Source organism: Clavelina lepadiformis, chromosome 2 (assembly GCF_947623445.1).
Source record: "Clavelina lepadiformis chromosome 2, kaClaLepa1.1, whole genome shotgun sequence".
In the NCBI taxonomy this organism is placed as follows: domain Eukaryota; kingdom Metazoa; phylum Chordata; class Ascidiacea; order Aplousobranchia; family Clavelinidae; genus Clavelina; species Clavelina lepadiformis.
Window position 1 is genome coordinate 21701592 of NC_135241.1, and position 23441 is coordinate 21725032.

General features: G+C 35.9%; 1 protein-coding gene and 4 long non-coding RNA genes across 8 annotated transcripts in view; 1 reads left to right on the forward strand and 4 right to left on the reverse strand.

Annotated features, from left to right (window-relative positions):
• LOC143445318 (protein DOP1A-like) overlaps positions 1-11008 on the forward strand; it is a 31834-nt gene extending 20826 nt beyond the window's left edge. For both annotated transcript variants that reach the window (XM_076944342.1, XM_076944343.1), the window contains 20 exons: positions 2781-2905; positions 3991-4164; positions 4264-4378; positions 4492-4616; positions 4969-5121; positions 5380-5481; positions 5554-5796; positions 5987-6259; positions 6469-6640; positions 6707-6876; positions 7092-7201; positions 7445-7656; positions 7722-7789; positions 8015-8164; positions 8401-8484; positions 8693-8868; positions 9024-9105; positions 9193-9342; positions 9723-9894; positions 10131-11008. In XM_076944342.1, coding sequence (XP_076800457.1) covers positions 2781-2905; positions 3991-4164; positions 4264-4378; positions 4492-4616; positions 4969-5121; positions 5380-5481; positions 5554-5796; positions 5987-6259; positions 6469-6640; positions 6707-6876; positions 7092-7201; positions 7445-7656; positions 7722-7789; positions 8015-8164; positions 8401-8484; positions 8693-8868; positions 9024-9105; positions 9193-9342; positions 9723-9894; positions 10131-10201 — 2927 coding nt within the window. In that variant the 3' untranslated portion in view covers positions 10202-11008. The remainder of the gene's footprint in view (positions 1-2780; positions 2906-3990; positions 4165-4263; positions 4379-4491; positions 4617-4968; positions 5122-5379; positions 5482-5553; positions 5797-5986; positions 6260-6468; positions 6641-6706; positions 6877-7091; positions 7202-7444; positions 7657-7721; positions 7790-8014; positions 8165-8400; positions 8485-8692; positions 8869-9023; positions 9106-9192; positions 9343-9722; positions 9895-10130) is intronic.
• LOC143445320 (uncharacterized) lies at positions 9460-9887 on the reverse strand. The gene is made up of 2 exons (XR_013113809.1): positions 9748-9887; positions 9460-9596 (listed from the first exon to the last, which is right to left on the reverse strand). It is a non-coding gene; the product is annotated as an uncharacterized LOC143445320 (long non-coding RNA).
• An 869-nt stretch (positions 11009-11877) lies between the features above and the next one.
• On the reverse strand, positions 11878-12940 carry LOC143446096 (uncharacterized). The gene is made up of 4 exons (XR_013113889.1): positions 12610-12940; positions 12389-12402; positions 12177-12243; positions 11878-11988 (listed from the first exon to the last, which is right to left on the reverse strand). It is a non-coding gene; the product is annotated as an uncharacterized LOC143446096 (long non-coding RNA).
• Positions 12941-16168: 3228 nt separating this feature from the next.
• LOC143445959 (uncharacterized) lies at positions 16169-17100 on the reverse strand. Of its 2 annotated transcripts, XR_013113874.1 has the most exons (4): positions 16893-17100; positions 16737-16750; positions 16465-16533; positions 16169-16275 (listed from the first exon to the last, which is right to left on the reverse strand). It is a non-coding gene; the product is annotated as an uncharacterized LOC143445959 (long non-coding RNA). The 2 variants fall into 2 exon arrangements; XR_013113875.1 differs by lacking the exon at positions 16737-16750.
• A 2826-nt stretch (positions 17101-19926) lies between these two features.
• LOC143447031 (uncharacterized) lies at positions 19927-21915 on the reverse strand. Of its 2 annotated transcripts, XR_013114013.1 has the most exons (4): positions 21685-21914; positions 21529-21542; positions 21256-21324; positions 19947-21066 (listed from the first exon to the last, which is right to left on the reverse strand). It is a non-coding gene; the product is annotated as an uncharacterized LOC143447031 (long non-coding RNA). The 2 variants fall into 2 exon arrangements; XR_013114014.1 differs by lacking the exon at positions 21529-21542 and having other exon boundaries at positions 19927-21066; positions 21685-21915.
• Positions 21916-23441: the final 1526 nt, after the last annotated feature.

Below are 23441 nucleotides of genomic sequence, written 5' to 3' on the forward strand. Positions count from 1 at the left end.
GCAACTTCTAGAGTCGTGTACAGCTCGGCAATCGCGGACGGCGAATACAGAGTTTAGCGTTTTTCTTCATCAAATGGGTAACATTTGTGCGCTTTTAAATAAATGTACAAACACTTAGATATCTGGCGTTATGGCGTTATGGTGTTATTAAATCGTGATATACCACGGAGAATAAAGTGGCAAAAATCATTTGTATAAAGCGCGCAGAAACCACGACACACAACGTTTGCTTTAAATCTAAGTGTTTACGATCTCTGCAGAAACCTAAATTCGAAATTGTTGTCCGTTAAGTTTCAAAGAACTTAACACGACATCGTAACATGATAGTGGCGCATAGACATCTTGTCACAAGCGAATTGGATGTTTTTCATGAGTAAATATAGTTAGAACTGACAAACGTATTGCGCGATATTCAGACAAGCAGGAAATAGTGGTTGACCTTTACGCTTTACGCACGTTCTTTGAACTTTGTGCTTCGACGCACTGAACATTTTCTAAAGTTTCCATTTACGTTTTTGGTTGTGTTGTTGAGTTATTTTTGTTGCTCACAGTAGACTTTAGACCGGCACGCGATCGATGGTCGGCAGTTGAAACACAGATATAGCATTAAGGCCACAGTTTCCGACGCATTGCATCAGTATGGTTCATCGTTGGCATTTTGTGACCAAATCAAGCAACAATTTCGGTTTCTTACTCATATGTTTTCAACCCTGGCTGCCCACGTGGAATTATATCACCGGAACACGTTCTCAAAAAAACTTCCTCTTTCGTGTCGCTGTGATTCTGCTCAGTCATGCTGAAGAAGCGCATCACCATTTTCGTCTTTGATGGAAATAACGTCGCGAAATTAGTTACCAAACGTCCGTTCTTATTTGTCAATTCATTAACCGTGAATTTAAAAGTGTCTATTTTTAAATTAACTCCCTGTCATTAACCTGCAGACCGCATCTGTCAGATGCCCATTTCGCTTCCGGTGTCGTAGCAACGCGCCGACAAAATATGCGAGTCTGAAAACGACATTTCATTAAGTATTATTTCACATATTGCTATTGCACTATGATACATATGTTCGCATACGCTACACTTCCTATAGTTAAAATAATGACTACAAACCGTTTGAAAAGGCAACGTAATCCATCGCGTGCTACAGAATAGCGTAGACTCATTTTAGAAAGATATTTTTGCTCAGAAATGTTGGGATGGGAGACGGTTCTTGAACACTTAATCTTGCATGCTAATCATGACAGCTTTATTGGGAAATAGTGTTAAGTCATCATTAGTTGTATTTACTTAAACCGTAGCGTTTAATTTTGAAAATAGATTTAAACATTAATGTTATTTTATTAGAATCTCGTTTTAACAATAACCTTAATCTGTTTCATGATCACTTTTTATGCGTGGTTCTTTCTTGACTGATGTCCATGTTTATTGTTTCCAATGCGCGGTTGAAATGTTTTATAGACCTTAACAAAACTCCTTCATAATGATGATATGCTTGGGCTAAAAAGTCCACTTTCTTTATTACGAAATAACATCATGTAAATTCTAAAGTAAATATTTCCAAGCGACAATCGGATTTACTAATCTACATTTTGCTTCGTGGAACTAAGTCTAAAATGTTCTTTGAAACCTATCCAACATTAATGCTTTCTATAATGCGGATGTGTAAGGTTAAACTTATTTATGCAATTGAATGACGTAATGTCATTATTTTCACCATTAAATACGTTTTAAGAATGCAGTTTGCAACACGTCTGTAATGGACCGGGTTTACCGTAAATGAGAGAAAATGACGAGCAAGCTTCCGCCAACCTTTTTGTGTCTGGAGTTCTGGAATGGAATAGTTTTTAATTGTTTTGTTCTAGAACTCGTTTCTGGTCTGGGCCTTTTTTGATAAATTCAGACATTTATAATTTCCGGAAAACGTTTCCTTATGAAACGGTTCTTTCCACGGTTTTCTTTCGTAATGTCTGTAGCGAAATGAAAGAGAAAAAATGTTGATCGAAACATTTTTTCTGAAAAACTCCAAATTTGTTCTAATGATTATTACTGGTTTTCAACCCCTTTCTGCATCGGTAATGTCTTGTTGGTTTGTTTGTCATCGCCATAAATAGATCTTTCAAGTTTCGTCCATACTGTACTTGCATTTTCCTTCCACGTAATGGTTCATGGATTTGTATTTTTCACTTTTGAATCTGTTTTTGAATAGTTTTGAAGAAATGTGTATATTTTCAAGCGCGCAAAAACTGTGCAAACAGCAGACTGGTTGACAAATCGAAAACTTTCTACTATGCACCCACACTATGATATGAGTTGTATTATTTGTTAAAAACTTCAAAAGCCATATACCCGATGCATTAAACACTATGGTCTTACATTTAACAGCCAGTTCAAATAAGCCCTAAAGCGAAAAAATGCCAAACGTGCCAGTATAGGACGATGATAAGACTTAACTTTGGGGAGAATGCTCGCCAATTACTTCTTTATGTCCGCATTTTTCTTAACTGTGAAATATGCAAATATTTCTCCTAACATTACCTTCGATAAAAGTAAATTTCATTTCAAACGTGTAATATCGTTACCAACTTAATTTACAGTTTTCTAATAATGGTGGTATGTAATTTTCAAGTATTAAGTGAACAGGAATTTTAATATCGCTTTAACGAAGCAACGGAAACAGTAATTTAGCTTAATTTTGACGCGTCTTTAGTTAGAAAAATCCATCGGAAGAAAGGAAGAGTTAATTTATCTTCATTAAGTTTAATTTTTTCAATTGTTAGAAACTCCAGCGAAACCCGATGAGGTTCTTCCAGCAAATCAGTCACGGCCGATATACGAACACAACCTGCCCGTCGCAAAACAAGCTTTGTTGACCACGTCACTTATTAGGATTCTTCGACTCCAGGTAAATGACCTTAACTTCTAGTTGACTACAGTTATATTTTAGCAATATGTATAGCTACGATAATGTCCTATGGGTAAAGGTGATGCTTTGCTTATAACATGCAACGTACATTGTACAATATATATAGGTTAAATTAACAAATATGCCAATTTCAATGCGTAAAACAATGTGGTAAACATTAAACTAGGATCAGAATCTTGAAACTGTAAATCACGGCGTAATTGTGAACAGCTAAAGCTGTGAAACGATTATATCTCGATCCGTGATGCTGATAACGATAGTGACAAGGTCACTATAACCTATATAGGTGTCGTTTATTTAACTGACCTAAGCGTGACTTGTAGCTAAATTTCTTTCTTAAAACCATGATCTTTTACCTTCGGGGCAAACTAATAGGGACAAGCTTTGTGCGTAACCGTTATCATGCCCTCTGGCTTGGTTGGTTCCTTGGCGCATTGATTTCTGATTTCGTTGTAAAGCTTTGATTAAATTGAACGATGTTAATTGCTTGTAAGTAATTTCCCTTAATTTTCTTGCCTCTTTTTCCATAACTCTCTTTGAAGCAAGACAGTTTCGCATACTGTTAGATAAAAAAGCAAAGGCGACAGGGTACGCTTAATGTATTTTTCAAACTTGCACTTAAAAATCTTATCAAGAAAACCTGGATTTTACTCTAAAGCTCTCAAATTTTGCATCACACCCTAGCATTCGCGCCTTTCTATCAGAAACTATTACATGTTTCTAACCATGCTATGAAGCTTGATACTTTGTTATCGACTTCTGTCAAACTGTTTGTACCTGGGCTTACAACTCGTATGCTTTAAAAATCATCCTCATTTGACCCCGTTTGTGAAAGGGAAAAGGGGGACGTTGAAGAGGTTTCATTCATCCTGGCTTACTTTTCAATTACCTGTTGGTGTAACGTCCACAGATAGTGGAGGTTTTACCGTGACAAAACGTGCCAAAAGTCCATTTTATAGGGTCGTATAATGCACTGCGTTCAGTTAGTCACTGTTTGCTTGATTCACTTTCCGTCGTCCCATTTTCTTTGTATTCTCAAGACTTGTTTTTTGTTTGTGATATAGTCGGCATGTGACGTCCACGTCGTCTGGCTCGATACGATGATGTCATCACTGCCTTTTTTAAGCAACGCATTGCCGGAATTGGCGGCTCCGGTGACGTCACAATTGTGTAGAAACTTGGAAACTGCGGCCGACTTGTATGTTACTTGGAACGACAACGAACGCTGCAATTGCTTAGTAAGTTCTATGCATTAACTGCTTTTGATAACTATTGGGTCATATAATTGAAATTTTTTGCTGACTTTTCACGTTTTAATTATGTTTATTTTGTGTCAGCCTCCAATGCCTGCTGGGTACGTCATAACCTTGCTGAAGGCGCTGCGAACTTTGACCCACTTCACACTGCTACTCCACACCGGGTCAGGACTGCAGAACCCAGCACAGGCAGCAGGTGTTGTATAAACCACTCAAGCATCACAGTGTATTAAGCGCATGTGTTCTTACTGTCAATGAATGTTCCTTGTAAGTTTGTTGAGTTGCTCTATTTGTGCTCTTCGTATACAGGACAACTTATTAAGGAACGTGCAGGGTCCAGTGCGCCCTCTTCCGGTAACCAGACCTTAAATAATACCGGTTTCTCGGCTCTAGGCAGTTTACTCAACGTGTTTACGACGAACAGCTCATTGAAGGTATGAAGGTTGTGATCTATGCAGAAATTCATTGGTGACCTGATATGGGTGTGTTGTATGTGCTTACAACAATGGATTCCGAATTATTAACGCAGCTTAAACCTTCAATTTTAAACCTTCTTCTCGATTTAACCCGCGTAATATGCTACGGACGTCGTACTAATACCATGTTTTAGAAAGATAATACCATGGTTTAAAAATAGAAGTTTTTAGCCAGCAGCATACTTGTCAAGTACTTTGTAATGAATTTAAACGTTTCCGGTCTTCTTTCATCAATGTACGCATTTTGATGGATTGAAATAAATATTAAAGCAGTGTTTGAGTAATACCATGTGATCGCATTCCTGCGCAGACGCAACGGAGCGTCGAGGAACAAATTCTATCCGCGGAGTCACTGGAGTCAAGGAAGTCAACGTTACAAAGTCTTCCACGACTAGTCTCCAGCCTTGCTGTTGTTTGGGATAGGGTCGTTGCCAGAAGCTCGGGTTATGTTCCCGGGGAAATAGTTAGTTTTATCTTAATAATTTCTCCTAACTATAACGATGTAGGTGTTGGTATGCTAACCGCTCTGATTAAACTCGTAATTTCTGGAATGTAAGAAGCGGTTACACTTCCGAGTAGTTAGTTATCCATTACATAACACTTTAAATGCTTTTTCACCTAAAATGCAAATTTTAAAATATTTCGACCGCGCATTAAAATACTTCAGACTTGCAACTTACCGAATCATTAACCCTAATAACAAAATGATACTTTGGTGTAGAATCGTAAATCACTCGGTCACGTGAATCCGTGCGTTGCTATGGGCGATAGCGAGTCAGTGTCACAGAATGTCTTGCAGCTTCTCAATCCACTGGCGATGCAGGTAATAAAGGATTCATTATTACGTAAAAAAAATTTTCTTTTCATCTGTGCTTTCATTAATTTGCTATCGCAGTATGGGGAAAGTTTATTAAGCGGATTGGCGATCGTTTGGGAGCGGAGAGGGCGAGATCAACAGCCAACGGACAAGCTCCCTACAAAGGAGTTATGCGAAGAACAAATGCAACTTTTAAACGTCGTCTGCTCCGTTAGATCCTTGCAATGTGACGTCACATTGGGTTTAGTGAAGCGTGTCATCATGAAGCCCCCGGAATTTCCGGCCCCTAAGTCCGTGAAAAGTCGGAAAACATCATTTGAGGTGAGTGTTATTGCGTAGGTTCTATAGATTTGAAGATACACTAAACTTTGTAGTTACGGTTCGTTTTTGTTTCTAAACCAAATGGTCTTGATTGAAACTCGTTAGACAAATATGGGCTCCGAGCTTAAAGTGTGTTAAGTCATGAGACCAAATACTAAGGTCACACGTCACACGCTTTTTGCATTTCAAGGAATGTTTGCTTGACTTCTCCCTACGATACCTTCGCCGCCAAAACGTCCAATCTTTGAAAGAATCTTGGTCCAGTGTGCTTGCTTTACTACGCGATTGTCTGTCTCTGGGCCCGGCCGTCACCCCGACAGGAGGGTCGTCTACTTCGGGCACGGCTGCGCCGGGTAGGCGTCAACTGAGCCCCCGGTTTCATTTCCTGCTCCTTCTGCTTGTGGCGGAATACGCGCGAAGAGTTCCCCCTTTTGAAGACAAGAAAGATCAGAAGGATTTACAGGTTGGTGGATACCGGTGACATTGCCCCGGTATGTTTCCTGAAAGAGTAGAAACATCTTTAATAACACACAGGCATTAGGGTACAACTAAAAACTTAAACGAATTAGGCTTGAGCTGTATCTTTTGTTAAGCATTTTTAAGGATTTTTTTCTCTTGTTACTGTTACGCTAACTGAGAAATTAATCTTGCGCTTAACTTTAATAATCTCAGGACATCTGTGTCAAGTGCATTGAAGCGTGTAACGACATCGTCAACTGTTCACTGGAGTATGGTGGTTGGCTGGTACGTCGCCCTCCCTCGGTGGTCAGCCAACCACAGGCACCTGTGGTCAAACAAAGCAGCAAACTCATCACTGAATCGGCGTCATCGGTCGAATTCTTAGGTAAATGTGACGCGTAATTTATTGTGACGTCACAATTTGTCATAACGTTTGTTCAACATGACGTAGATTCAAACGCGAACAAAAATTCGACCCAGCTAAAGATTACCAATTCCGACCCGGGGTTAGATTCACCCACCGAACCCCCTAACTCGCTCTCTATTTCAACATCGGCGCTTCCCCCGGTAACAAAGCCCCATTATGAAAGCAGCGTGCAAGCGTTGAACTTACTGGCTCAGGTATTTTGAAGTTTAGGCTAAACACTTTTGTCTCCTTTTATTTCCATTAACTGTTTTATTTTAACAAAAGTTGACATATTTTATATAATTTTACCATGAATACCACATCTATGAAAAGATGAACCTGCTAAGACTAGTGCTACAGTGTAACAATGCAAAACAGTGATTTGATAATATTCGATCCATTATTCGGTTATATTCACTCACTTTCATAGGTTGTTGCCAATCTGCTGGATGTAACGTACGGGAGTGAGGAAAAGGATAAAACGGTCCCCGTGTTAACCCCAATCATGGCCAATGTGACCCCATATTTGAAGAATCACAGGTTAATCGACGCAATGTTCAGATTTATTTCACCGACTTTTAACTTGGAATGGTGTCGTGGTGTGGAGCATAAATACGACTTAACGTTTACATAAAACATAGTATAACATCTGTGAACATTATTTTTTCATAACATTTATGTAATTCTCTTTGCAATAATCCTTCTTTGCCGTTAACTAAATGCTTTAATAACAAAGCGACGAATCCAAACAAGTCAATGTAATTTGTTTCCTTTCTTTCCCAGTCTGAAGAACGTGGCCAGCTACATGGCCGCGGTAAAGCTCCTTTCCAGTGTGAGCGGATATCAGCAGACCAGGAGAGCTTGGAAGAGGGATGCTTACGAGCTCTTCCTCGCTCCGGACTTCTTCCAAATGCCTCTTGATAGCGCAACAGAATGGAGGAACGTCATAGACCATCTGATGACGCATGATGCAACCACCTTTAAAGAACTAATGGGTGACTATTACGTCATCAATATATTGTAATAACGACATTTAGTTAGATGTTTCCTTGATTTGCAGTGCGCATCGGGATGACTAGGAACGCAGCATCAGGTCCCTCGTTGAACATTTTCTCCAACAAGGAACAGGTGAATGTTTTGCTAACGTCACTCATATTTGATATGAAACAGTTTTTTAAAACTCCAATACAAGAATTCCGCTGTTTTTACCTTTGAAGGTTAATTCGGCAAAAATCTCCCAAAATTTTCATTAAGTAATTAACACGCTGAAAATACCAAGCACCAGTTATTAACGCCTGTCTGTAACTACCGGTTAAAACGAGTGACCAATTACCGTTGTTTTGAACGTAACAGGAGCTGGAACAAAGGGCAACTTTGCTCAAGAGACTTGCCTTCGTGATATTCAGCAGCGGGTTGAACCAGTACCAACGTCACCTGCCCGAGATTCAAGAAAGATTGTCGGAAAGTTTGAAACTTCACCAAGTGCCAGCCGTTCAAGAACAGGCGAGTAAAACTAGTTTGTTTGGGTCGTCAGTGATGCTTTTATTCACTTTTATATACTATAGTTGACATTTTGTTTATAGCAAACTGTAGATAAGCACTTTGATTAACTAATCAGAAATACACGCCTCCTTGTTGTAATACATAACAAAGGTGCGTGATTACTGACTTGGGAATATGCTATTTAAATACTTTACCGGTTCTCGCCACTATAATCACGGTTTGTTTTCGGCGCGCAGGTATTTCTCTGTTTTCGCGTTCTTCTCCTGCGCGTTTCTCCCAACCATCTGACATCACTGTGGCCTTCAATAATCACTGAGTTGGTAAGTTTTGTAAAAGATCATTCCGCGCTGTTGTAATCGCGGAATGATTAATTAATCTTAAGCTTTCACGGCTCTCCCCGATGCTCAACAGGTCGGTTGATTTCGTTGTGCTCGATCTGTTTTTTTCACTGGACTGTTGTTTTTTATTGTAATTTCGACTTGGTATTAAGCTTATGTGCTTTCCCGCGAGGATATCTTTACTGTTTAGGTTCAAGTTCTCGGTCAAATGGAACAAGATTTAATTCTGCGCGATTATGACGACACAATCGATAAGGAATCGGCTGAAATAAGAAGTAAACCTAACTCGAGTACGCCAACTAACGGTGTTTCAGGACTCTTTTCAAATTTGTCAAACTCGCCCAGTGCTAGTTACGTACAAGAAAGGCAAGTGTTATGGCATTACGTATTCTGGCTGATGTTTGCATTAAATGCATTTTTCCAGATTGACTGGGATAAAATATTTGCGACATATGTTTAACGCCTTTGATTTATGGCATTTATCGGTTTTCATTGAATAATGAGAAATGGTTACGTCATAGATGGATGAAAATGTATCTATCGGCGTGCAAGTTGCTTGACCTGGTGTTGACTCTACAATCAACTCAGCTTAACCATTTCAAGGCAAGTTATTCAAAATTTTCTTGTCACGATACTTGCTGCCCTTTTTACCGTCGTCATTATCATGTAAACACATCTTTTATGACGTAGATATTTCGATGGTCATTCGTTGGCGAACCTGGTGACGTTTTTGACGACGTCAAAGATGAAGAAGAAGCAGAATCGGATGAAGATGATGACTTAAATAAATCAAGATTTGTTCCTCATTGTGTCAGGATAAAACGACTTATGTCCAAGAAGGTCGGTGACAAACTAAACAATATTAGAAATAAACTCAAACTTTTGTGATATTTTTCGAAGCTTTTAACATCAAACACTTTCAACAACGACAGAGCTTTGACAGTGATCAAACATGAATCTATTGACTCTTTTATTTGTTCTCCGTATGATTCGCAACTCCCAACACTTTGCTTCTCCGATGGAGCTTTGTGTAACGTCATCTGGCTGAGTAGTTGTAGACGTAGTCTATTGCTGTAGTTACCATGCACTGTTGCCTGAATCCACAAAAGTACCGTGATCATGAAATGCCCACATATTTTGTTTCCATTTATGGCGAATACCTTAAGTTGACTTGACCAGCCTTGCATTATATGATAATCAAAATGAAGCTTAATTTTTAGCATCCCTCTGATAAGCTCTCCTTACTTGACGTTTCTCCATTGCGCCCACTTCTGGACATGCGACGTATGACGTCATTATATCAGTTGCAGCCTTTCTTCAACACGATCGTATCTCCCAGCTTGGTGCTGACGTCACATGAGCCCAAGCTTTCTGCTGGGTCCACGAGCAGCGGTAAAGTTTTATGCGGCGCAGTGGTGTTTTAAAATTAGTAACTATTTAGTAAAATTTTCTTTTAGATTTTTTAATTACTTCATTCATTTCGTAATTCTTTCTACAACATTTATTAAAATGTTTATTTGAAGGTCTACTCTAAACGTTTGAAACAGTTTGACCGGGTGTTTTCTTGAGAAGTTTTTTCTCTAATTATATTCCATTTTAATTAAATAATCTTACACCGCTTTCGTCAGATTCCAACAAATGCAGCAGCCCTTTTATTAAGAGACTTCTACTGAAAGATTTCGTTGAAGCAATGACGTAAGAAATCCATGATTATGAAGCGGGCACTTTTGTACTACTTCGTGTTCACTGTGTTTGTTTAAGGCTTAGCTTATTTTTCGTAGTAAGTTTTTAATCTTAGGTAGAAAATGTAGCACGTCAGAAAAAAAGTAAATAAGTTGTGTCTTGTCCTGTGCAATTTGCATGTTTTATCGCTTCAAATATCTATAGCTTGTACTGCTTGTTCATTTTGTTTCTATACTTCTAACGCAAAAAAACTCTTGTCAGTTTTCGAATCACGTCACGTTCTCTAAGACTTACCGCTTTTGTGTTTTGCGTTGTCATCCCGTATTCGCCCACTTTCGTTCCATCTTCTATAACTTTATGAAATAAAAGATCATAAGTCATAACATTATTGCCTTATAAACGGATGCAGGTCTTTTTCAAAGTGCGCGTAAATGAAATTGCTTGCCAATCAAAGCATAGTTATTTATTCGTTGTTCTATTTTTTGTTGAAGCAGCTAACTTAAAAATTCATCCTTCCAGAAATATTTAAAATATCCGCTACCTCTTTAATTGAAATGCAAGCAACCGAATATTGATCTGCTTGCGTTGTATTAATTCACTAATTTGTAACAGCACTTCATCGAATATATTACTGTAATTTTTTCATGTTCGGAAGTATGTTTGCAAGTGTTAAAGCGTACCGTATAAAAGAGAGGTAAAGTTTGGCAACTTGCATTAAGTTTATTTTTGGTGTGTAGGAGACCGGGGCTTAAAGTACCAGAGGCGGATTGTAGCTTTAACTTTTATGAAGCATTTCGCGCAATAAACAATTTACACAAATCTGTGTCAGTATTCGAACTCTGTGAACAGGATTAGTTTCAACGTTCCTCATCATGAATAGTGCGAGTATTTTCTGTTTTACTAAGTAGAAATAAACTTTTATACATATTGTTTTGTTTTCAAAATAACGGTAACTCACTCTAAACGTTTCAAGGTTACTGGATTGAGAATGAGACATAAGGTAGTCAGGCTAATCACAAAAGCTGGGCTTTCTTCAGGCTTCATTTTATATTTAATTATTGTTAAGCTTCCTACTGCATATGCACATCATTAGCTCATGACGCTATTTAACGCATTTGTAAATATTTTCAGTAATGACTTATGTCCGATAAGTGTTATCTTCAGTAGCAAATTAAAAGATCGGGTTTAAAAAAAGCGAAAAGTTATAATACAGGTAAATTTGACTTTGCTGTTTAATTTTCTCGAAACATATTTCGATTTACCCATGCATTATTATTGTATTATAACGCAACTACCGACTCCATCTGTTCACTGATTTCTCTTTTATTTTTTCATACTATTTGCCATTCTACATAATTCATATTCTTTTTCATTCTCCCATGTTGTCAACATTATTTTTTTCAATAGATGGTCGGTAATTCGTTTCTTCTTCCACCGTGCAAACGCAACCTTGCATCCAGCTCCACCATTTTTACCTTTTGCTGTGAGCCTATTTCCTTTACTATATTATGATGATACTCACAACGTTTCCTTTTATTTATTGATGAGTTTAAAAATTCTTGTACAGTATAACCCCGTGTACTGCAGTCTGTAGTACTCTCGCATTATTTTCGGTCGGTAAATGGTAAGTAGTGCAAACAAGATATTTGTTTATACTTTATCACCTTATGTTTTTAGAAACTTAAATAGAAATTTAGAGGTTATTTGTTGTTGTTTATTTCCAAGAAAAACAAACTTGTCTATGCAAAAGAGATATAGGCTATATACAAAATGTAATCTTTTTGTTGTTTATTGCCGAAAATCCTGCAACAGAAAAATATTTTTTGCTGTTTAAACAAAAGATGAAAATCTGGATAATGAGAAGAAATGGCATATCTTAACCATTATCATAATATTTTACAAAGTTAACTGTTATATAAAAAATCAACAAAAACTGAAGTGACTCCCATAAACCTTTAACTTTTTAAGTCAAATAAATGCATCAAACCTACCTTGTTGATGCTATCTACATGATGCTCATCCTTTGCTAACCGTGCATATCTCGAGCTTCGTTCATGCCTGCAAGTTGACAAAAAACAAGTTGGTTAGAAAAAAATTCCTCGCCAGTGAAGTTTTAGACATTAGGATTGCTTAAACTTATCAAAAAAAAACGTTGTTTTCTATTGTTTGAAGTCTATGCTTTAACATCTTTGAAGTAAGGTACCTTCATCTTCAAACCTGAAAATAAACAAAACAAACAACTGTCAATTAAATCAGATAAAAGAAATGTATCGTGAAAGTTTCTAGCATGACACTAATTAATTTCATCATTACTACCAGATCTTCAAAAGCAGATTTTTCAAAATATATCGGAAGAAATCAGTTACTGTACAAACGCGAAACCTTCATTTAACTAAAAAATTTTAAGTCATTTAAAAACTTTACATTTCCTCCTCGAAAGTGTTTTCCACACCCTTCAAGCTTCTCTTCTCCATCGTGGAAGATCTACGTCTATAAGTGAATATTGCTGTTTCCGCAGTGAGCACAAGACATAAAAGTAAAGCAACTACAATGACTTTATTCATTTTGTTTGCTGTAATCTCAATCCCTACAGTTAATTTTTGATGCTAGGTTAAAGTTATTTTGCCTTCTAATATACAAAAATATGCCTTTGAGTGAAACCAATCGCCCAGTAATAATCTCTTAAATATTTTCCGATAATTTACCAGATGATGCTACATACAGGGACGCTTTCTTCAAGTGACTTGATAGACGACGGAAAAGCGTGATATAAGCGTTTTTTATGTGGGCAAATTTGATTAATGACAAAAATTACAAAATAAATTGGAAATTTCATGCGTCTTCACTCATCCTTATTTCTAGCTAAAAGAAACATTTGCGTTCGCAGCCGGATTGTTTTTCTCTTCTCTTCCATAAACTAAAAGTCCTTCTCTATTTAGAACGTGATATGCGATACGTGACGTGTTATCATACTGTTGTTAATTAAAAATTGTCACTGTAATTTAAATTTTGCAGACGAGTAATGCGTTTTCGTGCTAATTTGAAGCAACATTTTCGTTGAATTCACATCTTATCAGCACGTTTTCACTTTATACGTGCACTATGTTATACTTCTTAAACTAACGTGTGTAACTTTTTATTTTATGAAATTGTTTTTTTCGGCGTGTTATGCCATTTCCTCTATATTTTTACCGTTTCATGCGAAGAAAAATTGTCTGTAATAAATGAGTGGTCAGTTTTCCTTAGAACCCAGCTGAAGGCTTGTATTGACTTTATCTAGCTGCTATAAATGCAACAAATACCTGCGTATTATAGTTTATAAAAGGATCCATTTAGGTAGCACTAATCGTCCAGCAATATTCTCACAATTATTCCCCAAGGTTTAGCAAATAATCTTACCGAGAGAAACTTCCTGCGAATGGTATTACAGTACAAACCGTGTATAATACCGGAATAACACCGGAATAATACCATTGCTTTTCAACATGTTGTCATGTGAGCAAAGTAATTAACTAAAAGTGATGGGAACAACGGAGTTTTCTGAACATCGTTGAATTTTGAATATTTACCAAACGTTCTGTCTACAGCTCTGTAAAATGATAACAGATCTCGTAGAAAACATTGCTTTTATTGCAAGCTAATTAATACAAACAGTTTGTGGCATATTCAGCATTATTTGCAACGTCATCCCCTGCGGAACCAAAGAATAACGTTTTTCGGTGCAGCGTAATACTCGTAATACCCCAAGTCATCTGCAATGCAAAGTATAGTCACAATTAGAAAACTAAACATACCTGTGATAATCAAGATCATGTATATTTCTGACCTTTGTCGTCAGACCTACCATTGAGCCTTTCTTGATGCCTACAAAGACAGCTGTCGTTACCAGATATCAGCTAAATGTCATATAGCTAAATCACATTACTAATATCATGAACATTTTCGCTTTCTGTTATATGGTTGAACAATTGAAACTTTATGGACTCATTTTACAAGAAGCAAATTATCATAGGAGCATTTTTGCGATTTTCTGCTACTTATGCCAAAAAGATCGTACTTGACTCACCGAATAATTTTTCTAAAGGTTGATGAACTGCTTCTTTTTGCAATGCTTCGACCTTCAGATGGATACAAAAGACAGAATATTACACAAAAGGTAAAAAGAGTTTTTCTCGGCATATTTACTGCTATAATATTTATTTTTCCGTTTATACAACAGATATTGTGGTGCTCATCATCTATGGCTATACTTGCTCCGTCTTTTAACAATACATTTTTCCAGTAAATTCATTTTATGCGTGCCTGTACCATGCTTATACACGTACATTGCTCACAGGATAGAATAGCGTTTTCTTATAACAAGTAATTAATGGTTCCGTTTCAGTTCACCATTTGCTAAAGATACCAAAGCACAATAGCAATAGTCCACCAATAGCTCAAATTATTTATCATTCGAGGTGTCTGCGCGCATAGCATCAATATGCTGTCGTAGCTGAAGCTTTTCAATACTTTTATTTCAAACTTTGATATATGTTTTCTCAACGTCAATGAATATCATAACTTCTTAAGGGCATTCATACAATGCTCTTTCAATACTTTACTAAATATCCAATTTGGTAATAAATAAGCCCATTTCAGTGACTGAACCATGCTTCGTTTCTAGTTTTCGGTGACCAATCACCATTTTTATATTCCACACACCTATACGACTAATGGAATATACTCTTGGTGCCATTGAAACATAGACGCACTGCGCCGATACTGGATAGGACTATTTCAAAATTTTGCGTATTATTCTTTGATCTGTCTTCTTCCTGAAACTACAAATATTGATTTTCCAGATTTAAAATCACCGTAATTTCGAATGATAAAACAATTCGTTTAAACTATGAATCTTCAGCTTGCAGATGATAAAATATCACTCTAGTGTGGGCTTATATAAACCATATATTTAGTCATGGTCGAAATTTAATAATAATCAGGTTTTCTTATGCATAATTTATGCTGCAGCGACAAGTCACACTGGTTTTTCTTCTCTTAATTGGTTTTCATTAAACATTTAATCAATTCAGGGTCACTATTCTTACGACGCAGAAGTCACACAACCAAAGTAGTATTTGAACTGGTATTTCTGGAATAGGTTCAAAATACAGGATATGCCATTGTGACTCGAATATATGAACGGATAATTGCGTGCTATTATTGCAATAATTGATAAAATGCCCACTTTATTACAATCTCGATTAATGATCTGTAGATTTTTTGTGCAAATCATGGATAGGTTATTACAGGGTTTGCATCGTGCAAGAGTTGGCCTGTCAACAAACGTGAATTCTAATTTGAATGCTGACGAGATAGTGCTGCAGTATGCGAGTAAGTGATACTGATTAATGGAGAGGTCTGAACAGAAAGTTTGCATCCTGGATGTATTATGCTCAGCATAGAAGTTGGATCGTATTGAGCAAATCAGCGGCTCTGCTGCGGAAATCTGCTGTTTTTGGATTAACGCCTTGTCATCACAAGTTTTAGCCTATAAGCCAAGAACAATGCAATAAGAATTCAGTTTTAAGTTAAGATTGTTGCGTTGCTACGCTGGTGAAGAGCTATCCTTTTTCTGAGCAGGTACAGACGTGAGTACATTAGCGCTTATACGCTGCAATATGTGAACAAGCTCGCAGCTGTTTATTGGCGGCTCAGAGAACGGAAGTTGTTCAATCATATATTTTACCGCTGGCGGTGGAAATTAGATCTCGATGAACCAGATTTAGCGGGAATCGTGGCAGGCTAATAAGTTAATAGTTAAGTTATAATGCGACTGTTCTTCAGCATGCTGCTCATCCTTGATATATTCGCTTCACATTCCTTTATCAGTGAGCATATTATATTTGATGTTATTTGTAAACATGCATGCGTACGTACGTCATTTGTTTCGTTTTGATTTTTCAATTTGACAATTTGACAATTTGAAAGTGTGACCTCACAATGAAGTTTGCAACAAGTTTCCTTTTATTGTTATTTCTTTATTTTAAACACATTGAATAAAACTTGCAACTGCGTAAATGCGATTCTTCAAGTTGAAAAGTGGAAGTCCTGTAAAACGTAATTTCTTTTAGAAAGAATATTTTGATGTAATGCATAAAATAAGAAATAGTGATTATCTAGCAAAACTTACACAAAGAATTGATGTGTCGTGTGAACAGTAACTGTATATGCAATGATATTGTAAATCATTCGGTTAGTTTTTTCAACTTAACTTAAACTGTGAGAAACAGAACAAACCTTATTTTCATGTCATAAAACTGCCTCGGGCCTGCTACAAGCCAATTACGCCGTCGTCAACCACATCGTCTATGCGTTAAGTAATAAAAGATTTAGAAAGATTTTCAATAATTAAATTGGTAAAGTAAAACAAATAATGAACCTCAGATGAATAAAAGTACTGTACATGTTGGTTTAAATTGAAAGTTTCACCAAGACATAGTTTTACAGCAGTTTGTTACGTTGAGCAATATGTAGATGTTTTCTTTAGCTTCAACTATCATACAACTTACTGCCATCCACAAAACTGAAAGGTAAATAAATCAAATAAATTTCAAAATAATCTTAAGATACCACACACAACTACGACATCAAACTTGTCGGCATATCAAATGTCTTAAATCTAAAGACCCAGATTGATGTGTTTTACTAAACCGATTCATTCTTACATGCTTTCATCCAAGGATTGGTGATTCGCTTCAACGCTTTTTTCCACTTTCCTCACAAGATATCTTCTTCCAAAACCTTCAGTGGTCGTGGTAAGCAAAAGGCACATCAGCAAAGCAACGATGATTACTTTATTCATTTCTGTTTCACTTCAAGATTTTACACTTTCTGATATTTTGTCTTACGTAGCCTATATATTAAAATTGAAATATGAATAAACCCATAAGACGCTTTTTCATTAAAACCAATGCGATTGCAAAAAGTCTGTGCATGAAGAAAGGCTTACTAGGGGAATGTCTGCCATAACGGGACACTTTTAAGAAAACTGCTCACACTCCAAAACACGATTTGCTTTCGCTAATCTTTTTTCGGTTATGTTAGATATGACATCGCTTGGAATTAAGCGCAAGAGTTTGAATAACTTTTATTTTGTTGTTTATTGAGTTATTTATAAAAAAAATTGAATTTTTTGTCCCATCTTGTATAACCATGGTAAACCAAGATGGGACAGCACGCATAAATCTTTGAATATAAAACCTTGCTTTAATTAAGCCGTAATCTTAGAAAATTTGCCTTTGAAATAAGATTGCTTAACCTTAAAACAAAAATTGAATTGATTTTGCAAAGTTTAGTTGTCGAACAGACGAATAAATTGATTGAGACAGACAGACAGAGAGGTAACGCAAGATGATCCTCTAAAATTCTGTGTGGGCATTTCTTTCTAGCGTTTACATTTGTTAAACAGGAAAAAGAACTAGTTTTCTTTGGCAAATTATGGCATGCGAGCTTTATTAAATTTTGCTTGGTATATAGGCTACTGTAGGCCACAACGTCAAAGTATTTTGTTTCCATTTCAAGTATAGGCAGACCTCATAATTTACCAACTAAATCTGTAGATGTGTTTATTTGAAAATGCTACCAATGCTTTCTGGTTGTGTTGTATATATGCCGTCCAGTATAAATTGATTTTTTTCTAATTTATGAGATGATTTCTAAAATATGTTAAACGCGTCAGATTTTGTGGAAAAACAAGTTTCCCATGTAGCCTAATATTTTCTCTAACAGACAAAACGTTGTGTTTGTTCTATGTAACTTTAAGTGTTTTGTATTTTTTTCGGTGGTATCATAACAAATGTTGATAAATTTGAATTTGGTACAAATACAAACGCACTGATCCAAACTAAGTCGAACGTTATGAAAATAAAGAAATCAGTTTCACCACTCTAAAGTTTAATGCTAGTTCATCAAGTCGAGACAATGTATCCAATCTTAAAGAAGCCATTACACTGTCAATAAACGGTTGCTGAATGACAAACCGCTAAATCTGCCAATGTTCAAGTTATCACATATTAACTCATGTTTTTTAGTTGTTAGTATAACAAAAACCAAAAAAGCATAACTAAAACCTAGTTATGGAGCAAAACATCCGAGTAGATTTTAAAATTTGGGTTTCTTTCTTTCGATAAAAATAACTCAAAACATAAATTAAGCTAGTTTTTCGTTAATATGTCAAAAAAAAAGTGGAAACGTAATGGATTTAAAACAAAAGTCCATTTGGAGCTAGTTTATGGCTGATAGGAATTATGGCGATGTCTCACCTTGTGCTATGTGCCATCATGGGCGACTTTCCTTTAATTCCAAATGGTTGCATTACAACTACCTCTTGCCCTAAGCACAGCAATGTGCAATGAGTAATATAACGGAAGAAATCAGTTCCTGTACAAACGCGAAACCTTCATTTAACTAAAACATTTTAAATCATTTAATAGCTTTACATTTCCTCCTCGAAAGGGTTTTCAACATCTTTCAAGCTTCTCTTCTCCATCATGGAGGATCTACGTCTGTCACTGAATCGTACTGTTTCCGCAGTGCGCTTATGCGGTACAACCTGTTAGGGGGCTGACTATTTGTTGACGGCAGAGCTAAGCCAGACATAGCGGGCATCGTACCACGTGGTAAGCTTTTAACATAATAGTTGGGTTATAGAATGACTGTTCTTGCGCATGCTGCTAAAACAAACCACCAAAGCAAGGATGATCACTTTATTCATTTTTTATTTTACCTCAAATTTCTTACGTCTTCCGATATAGATTGCTTTAAACAAAAAACATTACAAACATATTACTAAACATTTATACTACATTACAAACATATGAAACCTAGCACGTTTTATTCACTAAAATCAGTGATTTAACGATTACAAAAATACGCTAAGTTTTACTGAAGTATAGCCAGTCTGCCGCTTGCTCTAAGCAGCAACGTACATAGAGAGCAAATATTCTTGTTTTGGTTTTCATAGCAATCTTGCAGTTCTTCGTAGGCCGCTTGTCTGGAATAGAAGTATGTGATTAATATATGAGCTAAATAGGAATTCTACTGCAAAAAACGTTTCTTGTAACTTACATTGAAGTTGTTTTGCTCGAAATTTAAACGTGCAAAAATGTATTTTGCAAATCTGCCGATAGTTTTGCAAAATATTCGTAGCAAAATGTTTCACAAATATTGCGTTTTAACTATTTCATTGTACTTATATTAATGCGGTATTGCAATTTCTGAAATTAAAACTGGCTTTTAAAAGAGATTTAAAGTATGAATCTTTAGATTTCAGATGATAAGATATTCCTCTAGTGTGGGCTTATATAAACCATATATTTAGTCATGGTCGAGTTTTAATAATAATCAGGTTTTCTTGTGCATAATTTATGTTGTAGCGAAATGTCACACTGGTTTTTCTTCTCTTAATTGGTTTTCATTAAATATTTAATCAATTCAGGGACACTATTCTTACAACGCAGAAGTCACACAACCAAAGTAGTATTTGAACTGATATTTCTGGAATAGGTTTAAAATACAGTATATGCCATTGTGACTCAAATATATGAACGGATAATTGCGTGTTATTGTTGTAATAATTGATAAATTGCCCACATTATTGCTATCTCGATTAATGATCTGTAGATTTTTTTCGTGCAAATCATGGATAGGTTATTACAGGGTTTGCATCGTGCAACAGTTGGCCTGTAAACAGATGTGAATTCTAATTTGAATGTTGGCGAGATGCAGTATGCGAGTAAGTAATACTGATTAATGTAGAGGTTTGAACAGAAACTTGACTAGCTACTATAATACGATTGAATTTGATACTTCGATCAAGTTATAATTACGATTTATGTTTGTAACTGAGTTTGAATGGGTTTGCGCGCTGCAAAGCAGAATCTAAAGAGGTTTTGTACAACGTTGGTATGTGCAGCATTCATCACAATGTGACAAAAGTGAGACGTTGCAACATTTTGCTGCTTTATATTCTTTATTCAGTTCCTCTTGTTGGCATCGCAACATTTTCTAAGTGGCCGGCAGCCCTTTTTTAATTTGTTACTGACAAGTTTTTTTTTTGAGTTTCTTTTATTAATTTCTACATAAAAGTTTTTTTAACTTGTAAGAATTTGTTAATGACCAAATCAAAATGTAACAAAGTTAAATCATAAATAATTACAGCTTTGGGTAGAGATTGTACGATTTTAATTGTCAAAATAGGAATTTTACTGTAACTTGAAGAATATTTCAACTAATTTTAACTTAGGCAAATGGAGCTGGTGTAGAATCCGCAGCATTGATCCCATTCAAAAACTTCTATATTTCATAAAACACTTAACACAACATGTACGGTTAACAGCAAAATTGAAAACCTTGTTTTTGGATTAACGCCTTGTCATCACAAGTTATAGCCTATACGCCAAGAATGATGTAATATATTTATGAATTCAATTTTAAGTTAACATTGTTGCGTTGCTACTCTGGTGAAGCGCTACCTTATTTTCTATGCAGGTAGAGACGTGAGTACATTAGCGCTTATACGCTGCAATATGTGAACAAGCTCGCAGCTGTTTATTGGCGGCTCAGAGAACGGAAGTTGTTCAATCATACATTTTACCGCTGGCGGTCGAAATTAGATCTCGATAAGCCAGATTTAGCGGGAATCGTGGCAGGCTATTAAGTTAACAGTTAGGTTATAGTTCGACTGTTTCGTTTTGATTTTTCAATTTGACAATTTGAAAGTGTGACCTCACAATGAAGTTTGCAACAAGTTTCCTTTTATTGTTACTTCTTTATTTAAAACACATTGAATAAAACTTGCAACTGGGTAAATGCGATTCTTCAAGTTGAAAATTGGAAGTCCTGTAAAACGTAATATTTTTCAGAAAGAATATTTTGACGTAATGTATAAAATAAGAAATAGTAATTATCTAGCAAACCTTACACAAAGAATTGATGTCTCGTGTGAACAGTAACTGTATAAGCAATGATATTGTAAATCATTCGGTTTGTTTTTTCAACTTAACTTAAACTGTGAGAAACAGAACAAACCTTATTTTCATGTCATAAAACATCCTCGGGCCTGCTACAAGCCAACTACGCCATCGTCAACCACATCGTCTATGCGTTAAGTAAAAAAAGATTTAGAAAACATTTTCAATAATTAAATGGGTAAAGTAAAATAAATAATTAACCTGAGTTGAATAAAAGTACTGTACATGTTGGTTTAAATTGAAAGTTTCACCAAAACATAGTTTTACAGCAGTTTGTTACGTTGAGCAATATGTAGATGTTTTGTTTAGCCTCAACTATCATACAACTTACTGCCATCCACAAACCTGAAAGGTAAACAAATCAAATAAAATTCAAAATAATGTTAAGATACCACACATAACTACGACATCAAACTTGTCGGCATATCAGATGTCTTAAATCTAAAGACCCAGATTGATGTGTTTTACTAAACCGATTCATTCTTACATGCTTTCATCCAATGATTGGTGATTCGCTTCAACGCTTTTTTCCAACATAACAGCTCTTCTTCTTCTTCTTCTTCCAAAACCTTCAGTGGTCGTGGTAAGCAAAAGGCACATCAGCAAAGCAACGATGATTACTTTATTCATTTCTGTCTCACTTCAAGTTTTTACACTTTCTGATATTTTGTCTTACTTAACCTATATATTTAAATTGAAATATGAATAAACCCATAAGACGCTTTTTCATTAAAACCCACGCGATTGCGAAAAGTTGGTGCATGAAAAAAGGCTTACTAGGGGAATGTCTCCCACAATGGGACACTTTTAAGAAAACTGCTCACACTCAAACACACGATTTGCTTTGGCTAATCTTTTTTCGGTTTCGTTAGATATGACATCGCTTGGAATTAAGCGCAAGAGTTTCAATAACTTTTTTGTTATTTATTGAGTTATTTATAAAATAAAAATGAATCTTTTGTCCCATCTTGTATAACCATGATAAACCAAGATGGGAGAGCACGCATAAATCTGTGATAGCAAAACCTTGCTTTAATTAAGCCGTAATCTTAGAAAATTTGCCTTTAAAATAAGATTGCTTAAACTTAAAACAAAAATTGAATTGATTTTGCAAAGTTTAGTTGTCGAACAGACGAATAAATTGATTGAGACAGACAGACAGACAACGCAAGATGATCTTCTAAAATTCTATGTGGCCATTTCTTTCCAGCGTTTACAGTTGTTAAACAGGAAAAAGAACTAGTTTTTCTTGGCAAGTATAGAAAAAATAAACAATAAAAATATAGAAATCAGTTTCACCACTCTAAAATTTAATGCTAGTTCATCAAGTCGAGACAATGTATCCAATCTTAAAGAAGCCATTACACTGTCAATAAACGGTTGCTGAATGACAAACCGCTAAGTCTGCCAATGTTCTAGTTATCACATATTAACTCATGTCTTTTAGTTGTTAGTATAACAAAAACCAAAACATAACTAAAACCTAGTTATGGAGCAAAACATCCGAGTAGATTTTAAAATTTGGGTTTGTTTTATTTCGATAAAAATAACTTAAAACACAAATTAAGCTAGTTTTTCGTTAATATGTCAAAAAAAAGTGGAAACGTAATGGATTTAAAACAAAAGTCCATTTGGAGCTAGTTTATGGCTGAAAACAATTATGGCGATGCCTCATCTTGTGCTATGTGCTATCATGGGCGACTTTCCTCTAATGCCAAATAGTTGCATTACAACTACCTCTTGCCCTAAGCACAGCAATGTGCAATGAGTAATATAAAGAAAGAAATCAGTTCCTGTACAAACGCGAAACCTTCATTTAACTAAAACATTTTAAATCATTTAATAGCTTTACATTTCCTCCTCGAAAGTGTTTTCAACATCCTTCAAGCTTCTCTGACAAGCGTTGACTTCTAAGCGTTTGTCATGTTTGTCAACCAATCGTCCAGTAATATTCTCTTAAATATTTTCCGATAATTTACCAGATGATGTTACATACAGGGAAGCTTTCTTCAAGTGACTTGATAGACGATGGAAAAGCGTGATATAAGCGTTTGTCATGTGGACAAAAATTGATTAATTACAAAAATTACAAAATAAATTGGAACTTACATGCGCCTTCACTCATCCTTATTTTTAACTAAAAGAAACAATTGCATTCACAGCCGGGTTGTTTTTCTTTTCTGTTTCTTAAAACTAAAAGTCCTCCTCTATTTATAACATGATATGCCATACGTGACGTCTTCT